The 26,728-nt window shown below is 43.5% G+C and overlaps 1 protein-coding gene across 1 annotated transcript; it reads right to left on the bottom strand.

The window, feature by feature from the left end:
• Positions 1 to 18,889: 18,889 nt before the first annotated feature.
• On the bottom strand, positions 18,890 to 22,682 carry LOC135375577 (uncharacterized). Its single transcript, XM_064608257.1, has 3 exons — positions 22,662 to 22,682; positions 19,076 to 22,597; positions 18,890 to 19,017 (listed from the first exon to the last, which is right to left on the bottom strand). Coding segments are annotated over exons 1-3 (3,546 nt in total). The 5' UTR covers positions 22,663 to 22,682; the 3' UTR covers positions 18,890 to 18,994.
• Between the last annotated feature and the right edge of the window lie 4,046 nt (positions 22,683 to 26,728).

Below are 26,728 nucleotides of genomic sequence, written 5' to 3'. Positions count from 1 at the left end.
TAAAGTCATGCATCTGTCCCTCTTGTGGTTGATTTCTGAACTAATTTAATCGTAAATTATTAAGAATAGCGCTATTGCCATTCAGGGCAGCACTATCGACATCGTCAAGACAAGAATGTTCCTTGTCAAAAAAAGAAAAAATACAAAGCATCAACAAAGGAAAGCATGCATGTCGGGGCATGTCAGGACACGTCAGGACAAATCGCACGACTGCTTGGCAACAGAGGAAAACAAACACTTGAACAGAGTGAAAAGACACTCACCATCATCGGAAACGTACACTACATTCCCTCATTGTAAATCTGCTCGTCACAAAATCCACCATTCACCAGTGACGAACCACACATCCGCACCCCATCAGAGGCAGACAGAACCCCACCGAAGCTACGCTCTTCTACTGATTGCCAACGCAATTGCCAGGAGCAGAATTAGCCAGAATTAGTCCACACCTGTCTGTGTCCAAGAGAGAAGTGAATCCTTGCGCCCCCTGCAGGCCTTGCTCATTGGTCGTGATGTTATCCTATTGTCCCAGGGCTACACTGTTTTTTCCACTAATGCTCCTCTAGACAAGGTCAACCTGAAACAATAGTCTCGCGGTATGACGTCATCATGCAGGTGCGTGGCTCAAGGACGCGTACGCTCTAGAAAGGGGACCTGTTATTTATTGAATCACTATCCCAAGATTATTTCCTTTATTCTACTATAATGATTGCATAGGGAACTATTGCAGAAGAGCACCATACATGAGAGGAGATTGTAGGAAAAGACCTCTATCTGTTTGTAAACAAATGACATCATAATGTTCGACAGCACCACGAGTTTGGTAGAGTTGAACTACGTTCACAGCTAGTGGCGAACAAGGTCGCGCCCAAAAGCCACCGTCTTGAGGGGATTACGATGGTTTGTGAAAAGGACGCGACCTTCTGTCCTACTTTTCTTTCAATGGGAGGCAGCAAACAAATGCCCATTCGTGGAACCCAGCTCTCCCCTTCCGATCTGTTTTGGTTTCGGTGTGTCTACCAACGTCATGATGACGTTTCTCAGGTAGAAGTTTATTAAGCATTTCACTCCCAAAGTCTTACTACACAGGAAAAAATAGAATAATGGTTCAGCAAGACATGTCCATCCCATCCGAGAGCCAGGCAGTTAACTGAATAATGATACTTTGTTCCTCCTGAATAAATTCACACACCTGTCCCCCTCGCGGTTACTCTCTGAACTAAATGAATCGCAAAAGTATTAAGAATAGCACTATTACCATTCAGGGCAGCACTATCGACATCGTCAAGAATGTTTCTCTTCAAAAAGGAAAAACTACATGTAGAAGGAAAGCATGTCAGAACAGGTCCAGGCATGTCAGCGCATGTTTTTCAGACAACAAGGTGGAAGAAAGCGAAAAGACACACTTGAACAAAGAAGAAGAAAACAAACCAGCATCAAAGTATTTCTAAGCACACGCACTCGTCTTATTCAAAAACAGTGCTCATCATAAATCCGTACAGGGCAATACACACCATTTTTCTATTGCTACACTTTTTTCCAGTAACGGTCACCGCATTGCTACATACTGCGTGACGTCATCACATCCTGTCTGAAGAAGACAGCGGCAAGAACTCCTATTAATTATTGAATCGCAAGAGTATTTCCTTTGTCTGATTCTTAATGACGTATACTTTTACAATAAAATTCAACAACAAAAAAAGTACCATGCATATTAGCGATTTTCACCCCCAAAGGCTCATCATGGTCATTAGAATCACATCACCAGTAAACTACCACTGCTCTTTTAAAATAATAAGTGAGACCACTCAACATCATCACCAGACTTATGTAATACATGACCCTTTCTATGCTCATACATTCGTTGTCTGAGGCTACACCTGCGATCAAAAAGGCGCGAACGCCGGGGGGCAAAGTTCTATTCGCGCTCGACGGAGGACTAGACAGAACGCCTTTACGGGAACACGATGGTATTCCTATACTATATTAATGATTATTGCATTGCAGTTTAGAAAAGCTACTACAAAACTATAATTTTAGGAGCCTTTTAAAATTCTACTTTCTATGGAAACTCTAAATGCCCTATTACTTGGATCGCCATTAATGAAGCGTTCCAATTTTTTCTCTCTTCCAATTTCAGTCTTGTCATGCAGTGAAGCAGACTCACATCCAAAATAATTAATTTACATTGAGGGTGCCGTGCTTCAGGAATTCCTATCCTGCGCTCAGATGCAAGCGTTTCTGCACGAATACCTATAACAGCGTACTTCTTCAACATACCGAGGTCCTAACAACATCTAACAAACAAGCAGAGAAACCCACTTCCCAGCTGTACCATGCGACTTTCTTCTGCGCAAAAGCAGTGATTTGAGGAAAGAGCAGCAAAAATTGCGCGCACTTGTGCTTGACTTCAAAAAACTGAAGGATATGCTAATAAACTAAGAAAAAGACACCCATTTCTGGTAGATAATTATTGCATAATGCTACATGTACAGCCGCATTGTCGCATTGAATGCACAGGCCAAGGGCACACAAATTCCTTTAAGCGAGCAGGGAAAAGGCTTAAGACCTCAGGAATAATCGCAGAGTCAGCACACATCGCTACGCGGCTAAGCCAAGATAAGAAGAAGATAATAGCGGCGGGTAAAATTGCAACACTGCTAAACAAGCCCCAACATGCCATGATGACGTCACAAACCAGGAAAAAGCACGCACACACAGTCATCAGCTCAGGAATGCACAAGGAGAGGTGCTATATTGTAATTTCTCCTCCACGCTCACATACCAGCATTTCTGCGCAAATACTTATAACTGCATACATACAAAACAACATACATACATACATATACATATACATATAACAAAAAACAAACAAATTCTATTCTCATGAACTCTCCTCTGCCGAGCGGCTTTCTCCTGCTCTACCTGGATGCCGACTTTTCCCCCTCACCTACATTCTGAGTAGCGAAAGAAGAAAAGAACCGCGAAAAATTACACGGCATTTGTTCCCCGCTAGCTGTAACAGCAAGAAACCGTAGCACACGCTAATAAACTGAGAAAAAGACACCCATTTCTGCCACCTGATAATTCTTGCATAATGCCACATACACAGTCGCATTGCCCTTGCGTAAAGAAAGCACAGGACAGGGATACCCAAATTTCCTTAAGTGAGCAGGGAAAAGGCTTAAGTCGAACCTCTCAGGAATAATCGGAGAATCACCGCTTATCGCTATACGCGGCTAGCACAACATGACAGCAACAAGGTATTAGCGAAGGGTAAAATTTGCAAGACAGTACTGAACAAGTCCAGACATGTGACATCGCATACAAAATACTGCTCATCGGGGAAAAGGCCAAGCCTCCGACAGAAAATCATATAGAGTATACACAACTTCATTTTTCTATTTCGCGTAAACTAAACGCGGTTTGCTCGGAAAACGACGTACTGAGTTTCTTAGGGAGCAGAGAAATATAGGAATTTGTACTCCGTGCTCAGATACCAGCATTTCTGTAAAAAAACCCATGACTGCAAAACTAAGCACTGCTTACTTCATGAAGATATCGAACACCCAACAAAATCAAACAAACAACCCCACTTCCACTGATAGAACACTATTCAGCTTTTACCACGAGGCTTTCTTCTGCGTACAAGTAGAGAAAATAAGCAGCGAAAATTACACGCACGTTTACTCGCATAGCTATAAGAGAAAAAATAAAATAACGAGGCACATGCTAATAAACTGTGACAAAGACACCCATTTCTGCTATCAGATAATTATTGCATAATGCGAAATACTCAATTGCATTGTCCCTGCGTGAAGAAAGCACAGGAAAAGGACACACAATTTATCTTAAGCAAGCAGGGAAAGTCACTTCTGCTCGGACAGCTTAATACCATAAAGTATGAATTTTTGCAAAGACAACAAAGATTGAATAGCGCCACGAACGTGACAGATACATACTAACAAACAAACAACAGCAGGACCGACATCGGGCACTCATAAAATACTCTGTCCAAAACAAAGACTTCACCAGGTTCGCGAGGCAATTCCATTAAAACCGCTCGTCCAATCCAACAGATAGTAATGCAAACGCGACTACCCTTATTTTTTAAACCACTATTTCACGCAATAGTACATAAATGTATCACTCGTGTCACACGAAAAGTCAAACGCTTACTTGTCAAGTGGGGTCCCAGCGCACGCGCACAAACACACACACACACACACACACATTTTCACACTCACAAACACAAAGTCTATTCACAGCCACATAAATCCATATTATTCCCCAGGTCAATAATTATCCCACCAGCGTCAAAAGACGGCTCACACATGTATGCGTACGCAAAGGTCTTCGTTCCGGATTTAATAGGATATCACCAGTTGACCGTCGCAAAGCAAAAAAAAAAAAAAAAAAAAAGAAATGCATGTTCGGCTATACATCCGAAGACAACGGTGCCGTGCTTCTACGCAGCGATCATTATACAGGAGTGAATTCACTTTCGTTTTTCCTTTTATTTCCTTGCACCCATATATTTTGCAAGAATACTATAGATCAGAACAGGTAAATGTGAACATCATTCGCTACACACTGTAGCTCTCATCATTTTTAAACCAAAGCACTTAACATGTGTTCATAGGTCTCCACTAAATAGGTGAGCCGATAATGACTCAAAATAAAATAAAATAAAATAATCATTCCAGCATCGCTGGCTGCAAGCTTGGGTACCCAACAGAGCAGCGCACTCCCATCAACACGCCTTGGGCTGACCTTACACACCCGAAGCCTTTTCTGAATACATTCTGCTGGCGCTGGAATAAAAGATTTATCGCGAGGGTACTACAGTGTCAGCTCTGCTTCTGTTTAAGTGATAAAACAGTGCGCTCACTCGGGGAATCGCGCGCGTCGCGCGTCCAAACCGCTAGAACGGGTCCGCGTTGCGCTCGCACGGGGAATCGCGCGCGTCGCGTGTCCAAACCGCGAGAATGGGGCCGCGCTCGGCTCGCGTGGGGCGCGGTTCGGGCGCACTGTTTTATCACTTAAACAGAAGCAGAGCTGACAGTGTAGTACCCTCGCGATAAATCTTTTCGGTCGAAAACCGGTCGAGGTGGCGGTTGAACCCCATCGAGCGACATTGCTGTGTCGATGGGGTTCAACCGCCACCGCGACCGGTTGCGCACTGCTGTCGAAGTCTGCGCTTAAATAGCACTCAAAGGAATGCACGCATCATTGTGTGCTTGATGTTTCGTCGACTAGTAATGGATATACTCTATGTATGTTCCATAAATGAATGCAACCAGTGCATTCAGTTGCTTTCAACCTAGAAAAATATATTCATTTGCAGTGGTTCTAATAGAATTCGCACTTGATAACCTGCCGTGTGTGCTCATTGGCAAACATGATTGAATATGACTAGTTCGTTCTGGGCCCCAGTTTTGAGGGATATATATATATATATATATATATATATATATATATATATATATGCAATCAAATAATGTTTGTTGCTGTGTTAATATATCACTTCTATATCTCAAAGTAATTCCCCTCGTCCTCCCAACATGAAACCAAACAGGTCACGTAAGATCTCCCATAGCTCCTTTTCGATGCCTTGTAGGACACCAACAGTCTCCTACATAGCCTAATATGAGACATGTAGGATCCCATGACTCACCTATATGTGAATGAATATAGGACATGTAGGATCCCACAACTTTCCCACATGATACAAAATAGGACATAAAGGATCCTACATCAATTTGTATAGGATAAATAGGATCTCATACAACCTATTTGGCTTTTTTCAACAGGGTGATTCTTTGGATCCTGTTTATCGTCAGGGTCTGAGACTAGTGCTTGGAGCCTTTCGCACATCCCCAGTTGACAGCTTATGTGCGGAGAGCAATGAATGGTCTTTAGGGAAACGCAGATGTTATTATCTTGCCTCCACCTATGCAATGAAAGTAAAATCTTATCCAAACCATCTGGCTCACCCCTGCATCAGAGCAACCCGGTTTCGACACCTTTTTGAGAAGAGGCCCTCTGTAACTCCTCCTTTCTGCATGCGGCTCGCACAGGAGATGGAATCTTATGGCTTCTCTGAGGGCACAATGGTCCTTGAAGCAAGTGGTAGGATCCCTCCGTGGCAGCTGCTGCCCAGGAAAGATACATCTTTACTGAAATACAACAAACGAGAAACACCCACAGCAGTGCTAGAACAGGAATTCTTATCAGTTAGGGATCAGTTTGGCTCCAAAACGGCTTCCAGTGTCTCGTGTGCGGCAGTCACTGACATGTGCACCAGATCCCACCGTCCCTCCAGTACCTTCTCTATCTTCAGCGCAGAGGTTTATGCTGTGATCGTGGCACTGAGCTTCATTTTACAATCCATCATTCAGTCGTCAGTAATTTACACAGACTGCCTCAGTTGCCTGCAGGCTGTTTCCAGCATGCGATCGCAAAAAAAAAGAAAAAAGAAAAACTACTGGTACAACGGGCCCAACACCTATGCAGCAGCAAAATCAACACAGATCATCAGTTAAGTATTTGTTGGGTCCCCAGTCATGTGGGTATAGCTGGAATTGAGCGTGCAGATAGGGCACCTGCTGAAGCACTATCAGCTGACACAACACCGTTTGAGATACCGCACCAGCACCTCAGGGTAGTCTTCAGGAAACTAACTAACAGGCGGTGGCAGAGTAACTGGGACATGCGCCAACACAACAAACTCCATTGGATTAAAGGGCGAATAGGTCGTCCTCCACATGTTCTTACAGATCGCTTGCACCAAGTGGTACTGTCCCGCCTGAGGATTGGCCACACAAATCTTACACATAGATACTTGCTCTGTAGAGAGGACTCACCTGAATGTGCACATTGCGCGCAACCACTTCCTATTATCCACATCTTGATTACTTGCCCTTCACATGAGCATCACCGTCGCCTCCACTTTCAAGAGCTGTATCGACACAGAATTCCTCTGCACCCAGCCCTCCTACTGGGCGATGAGCCTCTGGTAAACTTGCAGTCTACATTTTTTATAGATATTGGGTATCTAAAAGAAATTTAGGTTTTCACATGTTTTACATGATGTTAATGTTTTAACTAGATCATCCTTACTAATTTTTAACTAGTTCATCTCACCAGAGTTTTTGGCGCATTATGATCCTCGTTGTCGCTGCGCCAGAAACCTACCAATCATCATCATCATCAGTGTACAGGACGTATTGAAGGGTTACTTGTACCCACTAATACGCGAGACACACTGTGCCTCTCGAGTTCCCTAGCAGAAAAATGACCCCCAGGCTTCGCAAAAACAGAAAAAGAAAAGAAGAAAATGCTCCAAGGACATCGAACATGAAACAAAATTTTATGGACTGCACATACCTTTAAGTTGCAACCAGTTCATCATCGTTTGCCGAATGGAAAGCATACACGGTTCACTAATCCCAAAACACACACATGGAGCATACGTTGCACGGACACACAACCCATCCTATGTACCAGGCAGTCCTGCAAACGTCGAACACACAATCACCGAAAACTTCGAACAGGCTGACACTGCAAAACTCTATCAAGATCACCCTTAGTGAAGACAATGTGACAGTTCATGAAAGGGAATGGCCGACGAACAATCGTCCAAGCAAGTGACACCTGATCACGCTTTGATGTGAGAAGGAGTTGCAATTTTGCACGCACAGGTATGTGCGACCGTTGGCACAGGAAACAACCAGTAAAGAAACCGAAGTGAATATCGCGCTGGTATTGTTCCAACGTGAATGCTGGAATAGTACACCATTTTGTAACTCAAGTCCTAGCAGTAGATGCAGTCCCACGGTCACTTATAACGAAAGAATACAATTAGCCTGGTTTGTAATGTACATCATCGCTTCACCGATATAGCCGATCCTCTCCTGCCGCCATTTGCAACGCGTCCACGGTCTGCAACAGAATGTACTTCGATGGTTAAACACAAGTAAAGAGCAGGCGTCGTACGATGCATCACAGCTAGGTTGACTTACCTTAACCCAGTAAACCAGAAATACCCCAGGTACGTTCCACAAAGGTCGCACACGTCGCATATATTCGCCACGTCTGTCTCACATTAGAGCACTGCACGGGCCTGATTTTCAGGCCAGGAGGTGGTAGCTTGCTTGGGAACGCAGCGGGCAGCTGCGCGTGGGCGTATTTACATTGCGGTTCAAGAGAGACTCATCGCCGCTCTATTCCACATGCTCCGGTGTTATTTCCTCTTTCTTGAGCTTTTACGCGAACGAAATATATGTCAGAACACCTAACCTAACCGACCCTCTTTCCGGACTCTCATAAAAACGAAATATGTCAGAACACTTAATCTCACTGACTCTCGTGCCAGACCCTCACGAGAACGAAATATGTCGCAACATCTAACCTAACTGACGCTCGTGCAGGACCCCACACCAATCGTCCCCAAATGTGTGTGAGTGCACGCGTGAAATCCAGACCCATTCACGAAATAAGCATGACCACATGTAAAAAGTGATAGTTATCAGATGAGAATACCTTATATCCCATACCCAATTGGGAAAAAAAGTAACCTGAAACTTCAGCTGTTCAGTCTCGTGAAGTGAAATATGTTCGCGGAACATCCAAACCCGGAACATCCAAATATCCAAAATAGATGTCTATGCGACAGTTCTGGGATGTGAAAACAGTAGGAATCTGGCAGTCGCATGGATGAACTTTCTACGTAAACGGGCTCGCTGTGAAGCTCCAATGGATATTCTAACATCAAATTTGTGATATCGCAAGAATGTACCTGTGATGTATATGGTTTGCTGGGAAGCAAACATTAAACCTGTACTTAAAAAGCAAGGTTGTCATCCTCCTCAAAGGCGAGGTTAATGCGCAGACAACTGGCAACACAGCGGGACGAAATGCACTGCGGAAGAATACGCGGTGCCATGTCACTCCTCACCGGCGGAGCACGGAGCAACGTAGTACACTCCAACGAAGGCACACATATTCAACCGGCACACGCATTATTCAACAAGCACAAGAGTACACGATTCAGGAGGCACACATATTATCCAGCTGGTACCAAGCCGTTTCATACCGACGTGACGGCTTTGTACCTGCTGAAGTTTGGCGATGGGTATCGCTGTGCTTGCTATTTGATAACCGTTACGGCTACGGCGTGTGCAAGCATACAGATACAAATAATTGTGCTTGAAAACAAAAAAAGTGGTCAAGTTTTGTTTCGTGGTACCAGATGTGCAGAAAGTTGAAAAATTTTGAAAAGTAATGCAGAATCCAATTTGGTGCCAGTTGACCCATGACAATTAAAATGCAGTCAGTTCGTGTCAACTTTTTGTCAATTGGCTTTTGATTGACTAAAGTCAATAAAAATTAAAAGAAAGTAGGAAGTCAATACGACGGTCAATAAAAAGGAAGTCGATTGCTAGTTAAAAGTAAATTTTCCTTTTTGTAAGGGTAGATTGTTTTGCACGCCCCTGGCACACCTTTCTGAAGAAAAGAAAGCTTGTGTGTAGGGTGTTAGATGGCTGCAATAGTTACAGAAACCGATTTTGCGGGTGTATCTGTGGCTACTCGTGTGAAAGGAGCGTAACTGAGCAAAATGTTTAGCGTCCTCGTGGAATATGAATGTCGAGTACGCGGAAGCTTGATTTGCCCTGATGCCAAGATGAGTACGAAACAGACGCTCTCTTGATTGTGAGTTGATACTCGAAGCAATTCCTCACTTCAGTGTTTTCTTGTGAAAGTAATCAAATTAAACTCAGACATGAGAGAACTGATGTTCTGAGGCTGGAAGAACATAGAACGGGCAAATACATACAAAGCCTCAAGTTGCCTAAGAAATTAACGATGAAAGATGAAAGACATTGAAAAGGTTAGCCAGTTGTAGGACTCAAACCCACATCTTCTGGATTACCGGTCCAGAGCTCTAATCCACAAAATGTGGTCCAGAAGATGTGGGTTCGAGTCCTACAGCTGGCTAACCTTTTCAGTGACTTCCATCCTTCGTCGTAAACTTAGATTCCCTTTCCTCACAATTCGTTTTGATTTAAAGGCGAGCAGGGCTCTCGAATCTGCAGCCGCTCGCAGGACAAGCAATGTGTATAGTGTCTGTCTTCCCTTAGAAATGAAATGCTACTGCCCTCCTAAGTGAGCTTTTTGTTAATTATCCCATTTATGCGATGTTACAAACCTATTACTAAATTTGAGAGCGTATATTCTCATCCAAACGTATATCGATAGGCGATCTACTTGCTGGCTTGCACTGCGGCCTCCACAGGTGGCGCTGTCACCGTGGAACATTGACGGCTCGCCGAGGCGCACTGGTAGTGCCGACCCAAGATCGTGTCACTTCCCTACATGAACCACTGACGAGTCCCAACTAGGACGAAACAGCTGTACTCGGCTGGGAGTGCACGATCAAATTGTAAACATATATACAGATATATATATATTATGTAAGTGTGTTATATATATATATATTATGTAAGCTGGACAACGACAGACATATGACACAGAGCCATATTTTCCATGCTCATTTGAATCTGAATTTCGGGGTCGTCAACACTGGAAGTCATGACCATCACATGATTGATGACTTTTTCAGCAGACATAATTTTCCAGCATTAACTCACATCTTCTATTGCCAGAAATAGATAGCAATTCTGGTGCAGGAAGTACTGACTCCGGTGTATATGAGCAAGGCACATGATGGCGAACAGGCGCGACTTGGTGATGCTGCTACCAGAGAAAAGGATTGCCGAGCACATTGCGATATTGCCCACAGGTTTCTCATGAAGAAGTCGCTGGCTGTTCCACTGGTTCCTGCGGCCATTCTCACAAGTGATTGTAGCTCTTGCAAGCGTTCCGATTGTTGTGAGTCTCCACGTTTGTGACTGGTGTTGAGCACACGGTGCACACTTTTATGAGTTCTATAAGGCTGGAGCATGCCACGATGGATATGTCGGGCACTAATGAAGGCTGCGCTAGGAACCTTAGAGTAATATTTAATCTTACTGACATGACAAAACTTCAAAAGTTATACAACGCCACACTGTGAATAAAACAACGCTCCAGGAAATGTATCACGCAATTCTTCCCTGCCTTTGCTAGCTTGTTACAGCATGTCTGCTACATTTGTAAAGGAATGTACTGCTGTAAAGAATGTAAGTACTAACTGCTTTCTTGCAGATGATAATGAAGCAGACAGCGAAGGTAAAGAGCATCCTCCCACAATGTATCGTAATACTTGGCCATCACCATCCAACTCATCAACAAGAGCGCGTGTCTACCACATGTATTGACCTGTTTTGGGAAGCAGTAAACCAAGGGTTAGTGGCAGAAGGTTAGGTAATGTACAGGGAGTAAAAAAACTATGCATACACTCTCCATCACTGTCATAGTCAAGCTCGGAGCTCAGTGGATACAACGGGTCATCGCGCAAAGCCTCTGACCTATATCGGATGGCAGTGAGACATCAGTACGGCCTCATACACAGATGTATAAAATCAACCACATTTATGTTTTACCACTAGATTGACAGTCTATAGCCTTTGTTAGTTTTGTGACACAAAAGTCATCCTGATGAACATATGTATTCAGTATGACAACCCCAACCACGCCATGCTTTTTCAGTGCAATGTGAACCGTACTGACAAAATATGCATGATTGCATAGCTAATTACTAGTATTCCTCCTCAAAACTGACAATATTGGGTTTGTCATCATGCCCTGGTGATGAAACTGACAAGGACAAGAGTGTGTGTGTGTGTGGGGGGGGGGGGGGGGCTCCACAGCAGGTGTTGATGATCTAGAGAGAGCTTGGACACTGTCGCATGACTCAGGAACTTCCACTATGACCAAACGAGGTGGATACTCTGTAGGCACTGCCTGAGTGGTTGCATCTTGTGTGGGTGGTCTCGATTGTGTGACTGTGGGCTTTCCACCAAACGTCTCTCATCTGTCTGTGTTGCTGCATTTTTCATTGCATTCCGAGGCCCTATGAATGGGGACTGAATTGCAGTGAGCAACTTACATTTGTTAAACGAGTGAGTATTTTGCCTGTGTGAAAAATACTTTTTTCAGGACCATAATGGCTTGGTATTTTCCACTTATACATAAACACCGGGATATAGTTACATCATCAATGGCTTTTAACCAAGCAGGTGTTTGGAGTAAAAATCGTTAAACATGCAAGGGTGAAATAAACAACTAGTTCGCATCTGCAGAATGTATTGTAGTTAGTCAATATGGTTTTACAACGGGTCTGTGTAGAGTTTCAGACCCAATGATGCGGTATTAGCAGAAATTGTGCCACCTTTGTTACTACCTGAAGATGCAGTGTAATGCACACCAGACTCCTGGGAATCAGGTGGAGAGGGTTGCGGTACACGTTGGAAAAAAAGAACCAGAATACATCAGCGCAGGCGCATCAGGCTTTGTCTCATCTGCATATTTTCCGTGCATGTTCCTTCTTTCAACTGAACTACGAAAACACAGCACACATTTCCCCGATACTGCCCATGCAGTTCACCTGCGAACTTGACTACGCCAAACCATCGGGCAAACTCATGAGTACCATTCCGGCAGTGAGCGCGATACTAGTTTCAGGAAATGGGCCGATGACAAATATTGCGGCTCAATACGTATTTTTCTATTTTTACAAAGCAGAAAAGTATTCTTCACCATACTCACTTGTCTCTCCTAAACATAGAAATCATAAGGAGAGGCTAGAACCAAATGTGGCGCTGGCTCTGCGTCAAAACAAAGGATGCGCCATAGTGTGGCGGCCAGTGTTGCCATGTGCCAGTGCTGACTGCGGGCTGTCCTTGGCAGCTCGGTTTCAATGGTGAATATTGTTACTGTAATCAATTTACGAGGAAATAAATGTGCAGTAAGCATCAAATAAACATGAAGTAAGTAATACTGCCACCTTCCCGTGCTGTAATCACCTGTTCTTAAAAGGAAAGGCAGCCTTGAGTGCAAAGGGAAGCTAGCACAGTTTCGGTTCCGGAATTGCCGACAGCTGGCCGCGGTTATCGGCTAAAGCTAATTACGCGGAGTCCGACTTTGACGCTCGCTGCATCACAAGAAACAATGCGGCTGAAACAAGTGACCAGACATCCTTGACTAGAACGTTAGAACATGTGGAATTAGGGGAAACTCCGACGGAGTAATGAAACGCTTGAAAGACTGGTTTGACCCTGCGGATTTGTAATTCAGGCGGTCCCTCCTTTGTGGGACTGCCGCCACAGCCGAAAAATATTTGTCTCTCCAGGAAGAGCCTCGTAACCGCACAAACAAACATACCGCCTCAGGTGCATTCTGTCGCCGTTAAAAACATGGGGCCCTGACACCATAGAAATCATAAGGATGATTCCTTATGATTTCTATGCCCGTCACTGTTACGTTAAACTTTTGGGTTCGACGACTTGCTTTCTTTTCTTTTTACACAATTAATACACATTGAAAAGACAACATATGAAAAGGGGAGTGTCACTGGAATAGCAAAGACAGCAGAAATATTACATAATGTGAATTGGAATGATTTACAGGCTCGGCGCCCCCGGGGAAGAGGTGGTACCTCACAGCGCAAGCTCGCCGAGAATTCTTTGGGGCTCTGACTTTCTTTCTTTTTAATGTAATGGCCTGCTTCCTGGAGATGTGGATTACAGTTTTGAAGCCAGTGCAAGGAAGCTTCCCAGGCCGTAGGATCGTGGTGAATATTGTTCTTCAATGTGCACCGGCAATACCCACTATTCCCGCTGTTGTTGTCATGTCAGCATTTCTTCATTTGGAATAAGGTGTTTGGTGCTGGCTGGTAGACTTGCGAATCTTGCTGCACTGTGTCTGGACTTTTGCTTCCCGAATTGTGTTTGTGCTTCGGGCACAAGTCATGCCCATGTCATGCGCGCTTCCAAGGTGTCACACAAGACATTCTGCCATATCTGGAGTATCTTTCCACAAGTGAGTGTCATTATTCACTAACATTCCCTATCACCTTTATTGGAGACATAAAAATAATCAAATCATTATTTCTATTCATAGGCGATGGCAATTGTTGAGGTGCCATAAGTCGTACTTCTGTCAATATTATAGGTTTCCCCACCATGACCCCATACTTTCGCGACAGTGGTTTCAAAGTGTATCTGAGCAGTCTTTTCACCCTTCCCAGACTGAAAGGATATGTTCCAAACACTTCGAGCCTTCATGCTTTTATTTTAGCCACAACAAGAAATGGCTGAAGCCAGGTGCTATCCCCACTATTTTGTCCTGGAAACAGGACAGCAGCAAGGTAGTATATTCATTTCATTCAGTGATGCAGAGAGTTACACACTTTCGGGGTATTGGCAGCGTTTGCAACTGGTCGGGGGTCCATTATGTTCATTCTACACTTGTCCATGAAACATGCAGGAATGACACTCGAACAAGACGTGGTACATTACAATTTATTTCATATGCAAAAAGTGGTATAGCCTTTGAATAACAGGACAGATGAAAGCAATCTTGGAGCAAGAATGAGGTTGTGTACACACACGATGCTTGTCAAGAAAATAATTACTTACATTTGATTTCTTACTTACTTACATAATTACATCTTGTCACCTTTGGCAGGGGTAGGCAGTAATTATCAACATTTTTATTATAGTACAAGTAAGTAACAGTTCCAGAAAAGTACTAATGTCAGAGATATGCAATAGCTATGACTGAGGTGTAACAAACGTGCAAGTTCAAAATCAATACCTCAATTTCGAGCATTATACAGTGAATGCTCTTTCAGTCAAACGTCACATTAGCTGACACTTATGGTCAACTCAAACACACCATGGTGCACAGGGATAGGACTCTGTTGTAGAGTACTAGTTGAATTACTGCTTTGCTCAAACAAGAAGTGCTGGATACTGGCTGTTGCAGTTACTAAATGTTTACTGTAGCACACAGTTAAGTGCAACTAAGAAATAGGTATTACAATGTGTACTGTGGTACAAAGCTTTACTATTAATGCTTGGCTCCACACTCTGGCGATACCTTCTTCTGAAGGTGATGAAGCGCTTTCAACTGTTTGCGAGGCACGGTGCCACATTCATGTCATTTCAGAGCAGATGACTGCAGTGCAGTCTCCACAGCCTCTGAAATTAGGATTTAGAAAATTGTGAAAATGAGAGAGCGCAAGCAACAGATTTGAAAACACAGCCTCTACATGCATATACGCGCGGTGAAATTCCTTCAAGTCAAAATGAATTGAGGAGAACTCTGTTTTGGTTAATCACATTGTCATTAACAATGTAGCATAACTCTACCATAAGGTCCACTACATAGATCAAGAACATCCATTGGACCACTACAGCTCTGAGCCCGAACATATAATATCACTGGTGAAAGTGATCATGAAGCGGTTCCTGCTGTTGGAGCTGCACGAACTGTCCCGCAAGATAGCACAGAAATCCCAGAAGGCCTACATCATGAGCAAGCTGACAAAACAAGTGATCTTCATGAACCAGTGAGGCGGAGGTCACGACAAGACCAATAAACGAGTTCAATCAGTCATGTTCTTTACATGTGCAAATTCTCCTTTAATATTTAGGCGCCAAGCGTCCTACGTTTACTCAAAATTTATGCTACAACTATGACAGCACCTTTAAGGCCTCCCATTTCCCTGTGTTTGTGTGTCTGCTTAGTGAAGAACGCCGAGCTCAATGGAGGTCACATATCAACCCAGATCACCGTTCATGCATTTTCAATATGACAGAGTAGCTTACAATACTTAAACTTCTTGCTCAGACCAAGCTATATCGGTAACACGCACTGAAAATTTGTGTATTGATGTTGCATCCCCGTAAGAAATACGTTTAGAAATCATCCCCGTAAGAAATCCCCGTACACGTTTACAGACATTATTTGTCATGCTAGCACAACCTGCGGTTGAAACAGGTATACGAGACCTGACATAAAACGCTAGCATGACGTTGCAGCGTACAATATTGGGAGAGGTACATTCGGGAGGCAGAAAAACGAATACGTACCTGCACCAGCTGCCATTTTTCTTTTTGGTTTTTGTGGATTGGCTTGGTTATCTGGCGCTCATGCACTTCCGGTCGGCTTCGGCTACTACAGTATGGCGAAGCCCGCGCTTTGCCGTTGAGGAGGAAAGTCCCTCCGTTCAACTCTTTTGCTGTCTCACATTTTCCTCCTCAGGCCTTTGCTTCTAGCCTCTCCTTATGATTTCTATGCTCCTAAAGGAACTTGCACTGCACCGTGACCTTGCTCCTGCGCATCAATCAAAGATGTGGAGCAAACAATATGTGAACCTGAGATGATCAGGAAAGTTAGGGACTTACGCTATCGTAGCTCGCAGAAGCTGCTGGTGCTTTGAGACCAACCGGAGGATCAATGAAAACCGAAGATACCGCATCAGACTTGAAGGTGTGGCTTCGTCTTTCCTGGACGAGATATGCCGGGCTCACGCTGAGGTCTATCAGACCCGGAACTCGACACCTGTGACGTCACCACTGATACAAGTGCGGCTTTCAATCGGGGGTCGTGTCCACGGTTCAAAATTAAATAAATTCCCGGAGCCGAATCCAAAGGAAAGCTTTTGCATGCTGGCTCCAGGAAACATAAGAAATCGTATAACAACGCCCGCAAACTTTGCATGAAAGCTCCAGACAGTCCCTTTAAATTAATTTGAAAAAGTATGGCGTCCTGTTGTTGCCGGTACTAGGTAGCCCTTATGGTAAGTGGGCCACGCAGGCGCTTTTTGGAGTACTTTGAGTTGTAATTCGTTTTTAATAAGAAATAAAGGAGAATGTGCTGAAGATGTATAAACGCATTTTACCAGACGCAATTATACCGCCATACTCGTATTTCCTATTTGAATGCTTCCGTGCGTCGAAATGACGAACGACTTGATCACCAAAAACAAGGAGGAGAATGACACAAAATGCAAAACGGGATTGCCGAAGAAGCGTGGGGTCGCATTCTTCCTTCTTTTCCTTTTACTATTTATTTTACTCTTTTTCTTTCCTATCCCCTTTTTCTTCTTTAGCTTCTTCTTTTTCTTCTTCTCTTCGTCGTCGTCGTATTCTCCTTCTTCTTCTCCTCCTCTTCCTCCTCCTGCTTCGTCTCTTCTTGTTGTGGTTATTACCTGGTAGCCTTTGTGACAACTGGGCGGCGCAGTCGCTTTTTGGAATATTTTGGGTAGTAGTTCGTTTTTAATAAAATATAACAGAATATGGTGGGAAGAAGGACTTACTTAAATTAATTTGAAAAAATATGGCGTCCTGTTGTTGTCGGCATTGGTAGCCCTTATGGCAAGTGGACGATGCAGGCGCTTTTTGGAATACTTTGAGTTGTAATTCGTTTTTAACAAAAAATAACGGAGACTATGCTGAAGATCTATAAACACATTTTTCCAGACGCAATTATACCTCCATACCCGGATTTCTTACTTGAAGGCTTCCGTGCGTCGAGATGACGAACGACTGAATCACGAAAAACAAGGAGGAGACTGACACAAAATGCATAACGGGATTGTCGAAGAAGCGTGGGGTCGCATTCTTCTTCCTTTCCTTTTACTATTTTTTTTCTCTTTTTCTATCCTATTTCTTTTTCTTCTTCTTCTGATATGAATCCATACCAGAACGTATCAGCAGAGGTATCAGCCTAGTTGTTTTGAATATCTGTAATACTAGACTCTTACCAGAAGTATACCAGCTCCTCCAGGTGCTGATATAAAGTTTACTGTACATATCAGGTGCTGGTATCACAGGACATACTTGTAATACTGGCCGACAGCACAAAGATAACTGTAATATTAGCTCACATACGTTGATATATTGGCATGTACACACCGATAAAAAGCCATATTGTGTCCATAACTTAAAAAACCCGAGACTAGGGGACAAAAAACGACAAACACAGACAAGGTTTAAATTATGGATCTATACAACCAGCTCGCTTGCTACCTCTCATCCTCCCATATTGTGAGTAGTATAGAGCCGTTACGCACAACAGCCACTTTTTTCTAATCCAGTTGTAGAAATTTCTAATCCACCACCCATTTCTAATCCAGGTCAAGCCAGGTCTAATCCAGGCTCCACCCCTTCATGGTGATCCATCCAATTTCTATGTGATTGGCTACCCTTCATTGCCACATCTGCTCACTCGCTCATAAACACCAAATTAGCTATTCTATTCAATTCTAAGTCGGCTCATAGGCTTCCAAATCGCTCTTTTTTCTAATCCAGTTCTAGGAATTTCTAATCCACCACCCATTTCTAATTCAGGTCAAGCCACTTCTAAGTCCTCTGGTTGGTTGGTCACAGCTCCATTCCTTCACTCTGATTGACCGATCCAGGCTCCACCCCTTCATGGTGATCCATCTAATTTCTATGTGATTGGCTACCATTAATTGCCACAACATCTGCTCACTCGCTCGTAGACACCAAAATGATCTATTCTATTCAATTCTAAGTCATAGGCTTCCAAATCACTCACCTGTCTATTGGTCTGGGGGGGTGGTCACTTCCATTCATTTCTAAAACCTAGTGATTGGCCTATTGGCTGCCTCTCATACATGCTCGATAGACTCATTTGTCATTTCCACTCTCTAGTCACTCGGTCACACGCTTTCAACTGCATATTGCTTCATAATTTCAACCGCAACATAGACAACCACTCGTGGGTCAATTCCATTCATTCCTGGTGAGCGACGCTTTCTAGTTAAGCCAGGACAACGCTTCGGAACAGTAAGGACATAGAAAAACACGGAAAATAGTTTTCAACATTTATTAGACACATCATGGTGTTCTCAGAGAGATTGCAGTTCTCTCTGGAGCACTTCCAGCACACTGGACATTTCCGCCCCGCATCCATGGCGTTTTTCACATAAGTACCATGTGGATCACCCAAGCGTTCGTCCTTCTCCATCCACGGCTCAGTCCCAGACCGCACGCGAGAAGAGCATGTCACAGAAGTATCAGTTCTCTTCCTGCACATCTTCTGGAGCAAAAAAAGAACATTATGAGCTTCACTATTTACATCATCCATTTAAACTTACCATATTCACAGCTTCCGTAAGGGTAGGATTCGATGTCATTGCAGAGGTATCGCTTGTCGTCATATGCCATCAGACTTCTTTTGACGTTTCTGATGGTGTACATGCACTGTTTCTTTCCAACTATTGACACTTGCTCATTCGATACGCTCGTGTGGTTGAATAAGGTATCACAGTATGTCTCATGGAGGAGGTGCTTGCGTACAATATTTTTCTTTACCCCTTTAGCTCTTGCAATTTGCTTTTCTCCAGCTAGTTTGATGGAGTACATTTTAGCTTTCAAGCATATTACTTCTTCGATAGGTACACTACCAGTTTCGCTTTTGAAAGCCCCAAGTCTCCCATGATTCTTTTCACTGTATAGTGGATGATCCTGGTCGAAGGAAGACAAATCTAAGTGGTCGTCGGCGATCGCTCGTAACTGATCTTCGTAGTCCTTGCAGAATAGGCCGAGGATCAGAGAATCCGTGTCAAAGTAACAGGTAATCACTGGACAAGTGAGCTTACTCAAGAGGGTTTCGTAGTAGAATGAGTACATGGTTAATTTACTCAGTTCCAAAATCGTAAACCCAATCTGGAGCGGGAAATCGCATCGCACTTTTCTTTTGCGCATTTCGTACATGACACAATCCGGGGACAAAATTTCCATCCTCACGCATTCCGCCCGACTCCCGAGGCGACTCGCCGTCTCCTCATCGAAGGCTACTCGAATGTCCCGCATGTTAAATTTATTTAAAAGCGTTCTTCCGAATACCGCATTATTTGAGAGTTTATAGAAATTTTTTTCGAACGTCGTGCTCGAGGCAACGCGTCTGGCAACATTGTCCTCGATGTAGGGACGCAGGAATGGTGCCTGGCGAAATTTTAGAATTCGGTGAATTTTCGTCACCCTCATGCCCAATCTACAATAGAGTGCGAGCAACGCGTAATGAACGACGTACTCGACCTTGTCCTTGCACGTGAGCAACAGCTTTTTGCTGTTAGCTGGCTGATACATTAATTCTTCGAGAAGCCCTTGCTGGAATGGCGAGAGCCATTCCTTTGGGACGACTGCCTTCTCGGGAGCCAGGGGGAAGTACCTTGTTAGAGCGTGGATAGATTTTGGATACTCCAAGTCACATACGTACACATACCCCACCTCCGAATCCGTGGGGTGACGCATAAAATCCACGGAGCTAAAATCCTCGACCCATTCGAAATCACCGACAGGGAGGTGCTTTATCATACTAAATCCGTAAAGATTGTTGCAATCTATGTATGATATGTACACCTCCTCTTTATCAGGATCATAGCCGCTACACAGAGGGTTATTGGCACGCAAATGACGCCTGCTCGCCTGACAGAGCCCGCCTCTAACGCCCGATTCGATGGTTCTGTACATTTCCTCATCGGTAATCAATTCCAATTTTGCATTCGTATAATTTAACGCGCATTGCCACGAATAGGATGCCAGAGAAACGCAATGAAGCAATTCCAATCCACGTGCGCTGTAGCACAGGCGTCGGAAGTGCTGCATTATGTCTGCATGTAAGAGGGCATCCGTTTTCAGGTACAATGTGTTATAATCCCGTAAACTCGAGCACCCAAAATGTTCAAATACATGCACAGCGTACTGGTAGTCCTCATCGCTTACATCTTCCCCAGTTAGATCATTTCGAAAAGCGGATTTTTCTGGGAGACTCAACTCGTCGTACACTGCAAAAGAACTAAGGTAACTGTAAGGGAACACACCTTTACGAAGCAAAATTTTGTAGTCGTCTCCAAATACCTGCTTCAAGCATTGGAACGCCTCTGCACCACCCATGGATTTCACGGTTTCCACAAGCTCCCCAAGTGATGAATTTAGGTACTGCATGGTATCTCTGAAGAGGAAGGTACCAATTTCGAACGAACGAATTTTTTCCATGGAGCTGGCCACAATGAAGGGAGGTCGCTTCCACCCGAGAACGTGAAATTCCCGTAACAGTCCTGCCAAATCATAAGACAAATTGTGGACCATGATCGGCAATTTTTCTCTGGTAGTGCACGCGACGTTACAGGGGTTGCACAGTGTCGCGATATAATTTGTCTCACCCGCAGTACAATGCTTCGAATGATCATGATGCCGGACACGAGGTAGGTCTTTCGCGAATTCCCGTTTACAGTATGCACAGTGGGTGGCAGCTCTGTGCTTGGCTTGTTGTTCATCGCTCAGCACCATCGCAGCGGGGCAGGCGTTCAAGGCAATCATTTCATCACGCATTTCCATGAGCGCCTTCACACACTGCTTTGCCGCATCTTCCCCGTGGTGTGTTCTAATACGCATCACCTTTGAGTCGTGGGTACGCACGAGCACAGCACAGAAGCTAGAGGTAATGTGACGTTGCATGCCAACACCACTGGGTGCGAGTACGCTCTCAGTGTCCAACGCAACGACGTAGTTGTACTGCTGCATGTACTGTATTTTAGTAAACTCTACAAAATTTTTTCCCGGCTCGCAAAATTCCAACAGGATTTCGTTCACGTCCGTGCAAAGGCGTCGATGTTTCGCCATGCTCTCTTCCTTCACGAAAGAGCGTGTACAGCGTTCGCATACGAAATGGTTACTTCTTGTTGTCAACAAGCGTTCGAGGGACTTAATTCCAAAAAAATGCTCATCTACTTCCAACAAGTGAATTTTCTTTTCCCATTCTAGTTTTGGGGGTCGCGACACATGTACTCCCTGATCGACGTACGCGTACACGTAGACGGAAATCTTGTTTTGGTTTTCGAATTCGTCAAGATCAGAGAAGGATACAGGGAAGTGACTAGGCCACCAGTACTCTGTTGCATAATTTTCATATTTTTTCCATCGGTTCCTTTCCTGCGGGTGCAAGAGGGCAAGTGTATTGTATTTAAAGCACTCGCCCTCCTTACGCTCTGGTAAAGGGACATTCGTTAACACGTTTCTGCGTTTAGCCAGATTCGTGGGAAGTACCCCATTGCACCCGAATTTCTTAGTTTTCACAGCGGAAATACACAGTTGAACTTTTTGGACGTCAGTGGATACAAACCCACTACCCTCGCGCTGGTAATTTTCAATGCGCCCGGTGGACTCCTGAATCACATCCATCAAAGTATTTGCAATAGCTCCGTCGCTGTGGACTTCGCGAGCAAGCGCCATAAAATGAGCTATGTGTGCGGTTACATCCCCTCGATTTTCTTTCATCATTAGAACGTCAGAACAAATGCAAAACCTAAAGGGTATTCTTTGTGCTCGCAAAATAGCAATTATGTTGTGGAGGTGGTTCATTAAATATTGTCGCAAGTCCTCTACTCCCTGATCGTGAACAGATGCCAATAGCACAAACGCTTTGACGATACCTCGAAATGCGCTATCAGTTTGAAAGAAAGGCAGGAAGGAAATGTCCACATAGGGATGTGATCGCTCGACGTGAGCATGCAATGTGGCAGGTGAAATGTCTGGAGAAGATGGTGAATTCTCTTCCAATGGCTCATCATCCATGATATCATGAGGATCAAAAAAGCAGAACACGCATCTAGGCACTGAAAAAAAAAGAAGAAACACTAAGAAAACGTGCACCACAGAGCGTGGATGAAAAATACTTACTTTTGAAGCGAGCTCCGCACACTCCCGAAGCTATGCGAAGACTGCTGCCTCTTTACACATCCTCCCCACTTATATAGCGGCGACCTCGCTGCATGCCCCAACATGCACGGGTGCGAGGAGTTGTCATAGCCTAAAAATAAACTTGCTCTGCATGTTCAAGGTCGCAGCTTGCCCTTGGCTTCACGTAATGCTCCGTCCGCCTACACCATTGCCGCACCTGAGCGCAAAGTTCGCGCTCTCATCACACGTCATTCCGACATGCAAGTCGCTTCCATGAGCATGCACACAACCATCCCTTTTTGTTCACAGTGGCTATGGAATTTAAATAATATTACTTAAATGAAACAAATTACAGTGAAATGCAGATTCATCTCAGACAGGAATTTCTACCCTCAGCGTTAAACCCTCAGATACCAGCATTTCTGCTCGAATAGCAAAATAGCTATGACTTCAAAAATTAAAGCTAACAAACTACCATCAACTGACAAAACACCCATTTCTCCTATCAGATAATTATTGCATAATGCTACATACAGTCGCATTGCCCCTGCGTAAAGAAACCACAGGACAAGGGTACACAAATTCACTTAAGCGATGAGGGAAAAGGCTTAAGACCTCAGGAATAATCGCAGAGTCACCACACATCGCTACGCGGCTAGCACAAGATAACAACAAGATACTAGCGGCGGGTAAAATCGTATCACTGCTAAACAAGTCCCAACATGCCATGATGACGTCACAAACCAAGAAAAAAGCACACACGCGCGCGCACACAGCAGCTCAGGAATGCACAAGGAGAGGTGCTCTATTGGAATTTCTACTCCTGGCTCAGACACCAACATTTCTGCTCAAATACCCATAACTGCAAGATTAAGTACTGCTTACTTCATCGAGCACCCAACAAAATCAAACAAACAAACAAACAAAAACAAACAAACCCACTTTCCATGATAGAACACTATTCAGCTTTACCAAGTGATTTTCTTCTGCTTTAGCAGTGAAAGAAAAAAAGAGCCATGAAAAATTAACACGTACTTTTGCTTGAATAGCTATAACTGCAAAAAAAAAAAACCGAAGCACATGCTAATAAATGGAGAAAAAGGCACCCATTTCTGCTATCAGATAATTATTGCATAATGCTACATACACAGTCGCGTTGTCCCTGTGTAAAGAAAGCACAGGACAAGGGTACACAAATCGAATTGGGAAAATCACTTCTACTCGCGCAGCATAATACGATATCCGCTGATTTTTTTTACGGGCGAAAATTGCAATAAGAAGCCACTGCTATGCAAGTGCAACAACCCTTATTTTTAAACCAACATTTCATGCAATACCACATAAATTTATCACTCGAGTCACACGAAAAGGCATACACAATGTACTTACTGGTTAAGTGGGGTCACACACACACACACACAACACAGACACAACGAGCGACAGTGAAAAATAAGAAATTACACGCACTTCTGCTCGAATAGCAAAGTGTCAAGCATGACAAAACAGATTTTCTACCACCAGAAAATTATTAAACAGAATAACACAATATTCGCAAAAATTAAGCTTGTGTGGCAAACACACAACCTGAGGAACACACCTATTCACATCTGCTTTCTGAATTTGTTATACAGGCGTGAGCGATTCGATAAGAATATAAAGCACGCTGCTTGGAGAAAGCATATATCATGTGTAACGCAGTCTACTCTATTGAAAATGCGATAAACCTTATTTTTCAAACAAAAAAATCACAGTCGGCATAATATACGGCAATATCGGCTATATCACTGAAGTCAAACACAATGAACTTACTTGTCAAGTGGGGACCCAGCTGCACAAACGCGCACGCACACTCACACATTTTTAGTGCCTCACAACGAGCAAAAACCCAAGGTCTATTCACAGCCACATAAATTCATATTATTCCTCACGTCAATAATTATCCAACCATCGTCAAAACGGGGAACACGCATATGCCAATGCGAAACAATAGGCCTTCCCGCCGGATGTAATACGATATCGCCAGTCGACCGTCCCAAAGCAAAAAAGAAACACAGCATCTCAGGAATGCATGTTGCCTATACATCCAAGAACAGCGTGCAGCAATTATAACACAGAATGAGATTCATTTTCCTTGCCCTTTGTTTTGCTTGCATAAAAATATTTCACAAGAAATATTAGAGAGTGAAAAAGGAGAACAGCATTCGCTACACCCTGTAGCTCTTATCATTTTTAAACAAACCAGTTTTCATAACCACACTACCATTCACTAAATAGGGGAGTCACTAATGATTCAAATAAGATAAAATATCATTCCATCATCATTGATTGCAAACTTCACGCAAGAATAAGCAACTGCTGCGTGTCGTATTTTTCTTATAAGAAACACCAAATCTCGCCCTGTTAAATACCAACAGCAACGATTTTTTTGTATTTTGTATTTATTTTTGTCCTTTCCAGCAGCTCATTACTTTGTGCGAGTCATCAAAAATTAAAAATTTCTGATCTGCTGACAAAACAGTGTACGGGGAAACGATAACGGAGCGCGCGTCATTGCGTCAAGCGTGTCCTAACTGCGTGAACGGGCCGGGATGCGGCTCACGTGGGGGGGCACACTGTTTTGTCAGCAGATCAGAAATTTTAAATTTTTGATGACTCGCACAAAGTAATGAGCTGCTGGAAAGGACAAAAATAAATACAAAATACAAAAAAATCGTTGCTGTTGGTATTTAACAGGGCGAGATTTGGTGTTTCTTATAAGAAAAATACGACACGCAGCAGTTGCTTATTCTTGCGTGAAGTTTGCAATCAATGATGATGGAATGATATTTTATCTTATTTGAATCATTAGTGACTCCCCTATTTAGTGAATGGTAGTGTGGTTATGAAAACTGGTTTGTTTAAAAATGATAAGAGCTACAGGGTGTAGCGAATGCTGTTCTCCTTTTTCACTCTCTAATATTTCTTGTGAAATATTTTTATGCAAGCAAAACAAAGGGGCAAGGAAAATGAATCTCATTCTGTGTTATAATTGCTGCACGCTGTTCTTGGATGTATAGGCAACATGCATTCCTGAGATGCTGTGTTTCTTTTTTGCTTTGGGACGGTCGACTGGCGATATCGTATTACATCCGGCGGGAAGGCCTATTGTTTCGCATTGGCATATGCGTGTTCCCCGTTTTGACGATGGTTGGATAATTATTGACGTGAGGAATAATATGAATTTATGTGGCTGTGAATAGACCTTGGGTTTTTGCTCGTTGTGAGGCACTAAAAATGTGTGAGTGTGCGTGCGCGTTTGTGCAGCTGGGTCCCCACTTGACAAGTAAGTTCATTGTGTTTGACTTCAGTGATATAGCCGATATTGCCGTATATTATGCCGACTGTGATTTTTTTGTTTGAAAAATAAGGTTTATCGCATTTTCAATAGAGTAGACTGCGTTACACATGATATATGCTTTCTCCAAGCAGCGTGCTTTATATTCTTATCGAATCGCTCACGCCTGTATAACAAATTCAGAAAGCAGATGTGAATAGGTGTGTTCCTCAGGTTGTGTGTTTGCCACACAAGCTTAATTTTTGCGAATATTGTGTTATTCTGTTTAATAATTTTCTGGTGGTAGAAAATCTGTTTTGTCATGCTTGACACTTTGCTATTCGAGCAGAAGTGCGTGTAATTTCTTATTTTTCACTGTCGCTCGTTGTGTCTGTGTTGTGTGTGTGTGTGTGTGTGACCCCACTTAACCAGTAAGTACATTGTGTATGCCTTTTCGTGTGACTCGAGTGATAAATTTATGTGGTATTGCATGAAATGTTGGTTTAAAAATAAGGGTTGTTGCACTTGCATAGCAGTGGCTTCTTATTGCAATTTTCGCCCGTAAAAAAAATCAGCGGATATCGTATTATGCTGCGCGAGTAGAAGTGATTTTCCCAATTCGATTTGTGTACCCTTGTCCTGTGCTTTCTTTACACAGGGACAACGCGACTGTGTATGTAGCATTATGCAATAATTATCTGATAGCAGAAATGGGTGCCTTTTTCTCCGTTTATTAGCATGTGCTTCGGTTTTT

This window comes from Ornithodoros turicata, unplaced genomic scaffold, assembly GCF_037126465.1.
Source record: "Ornithodoros turicata isolate Travis unplaced genomic scaffold, ASM3712646v1 ctg00000895.1, whole genome shotgun sequence".
In the NCBI taxonomy this organism is placed as follows: Eukaryota; Metazoa; Arthropoda; class Arachnida; order Ixodida; family Argasidae; genus Ornithodoros; species Ornithodoros turicata.
The sequence above is the reverse complement of the archived record's forward strand: the minus strand, read 5'-3'. Positions and strand labels throughout refer to the sequence as shown.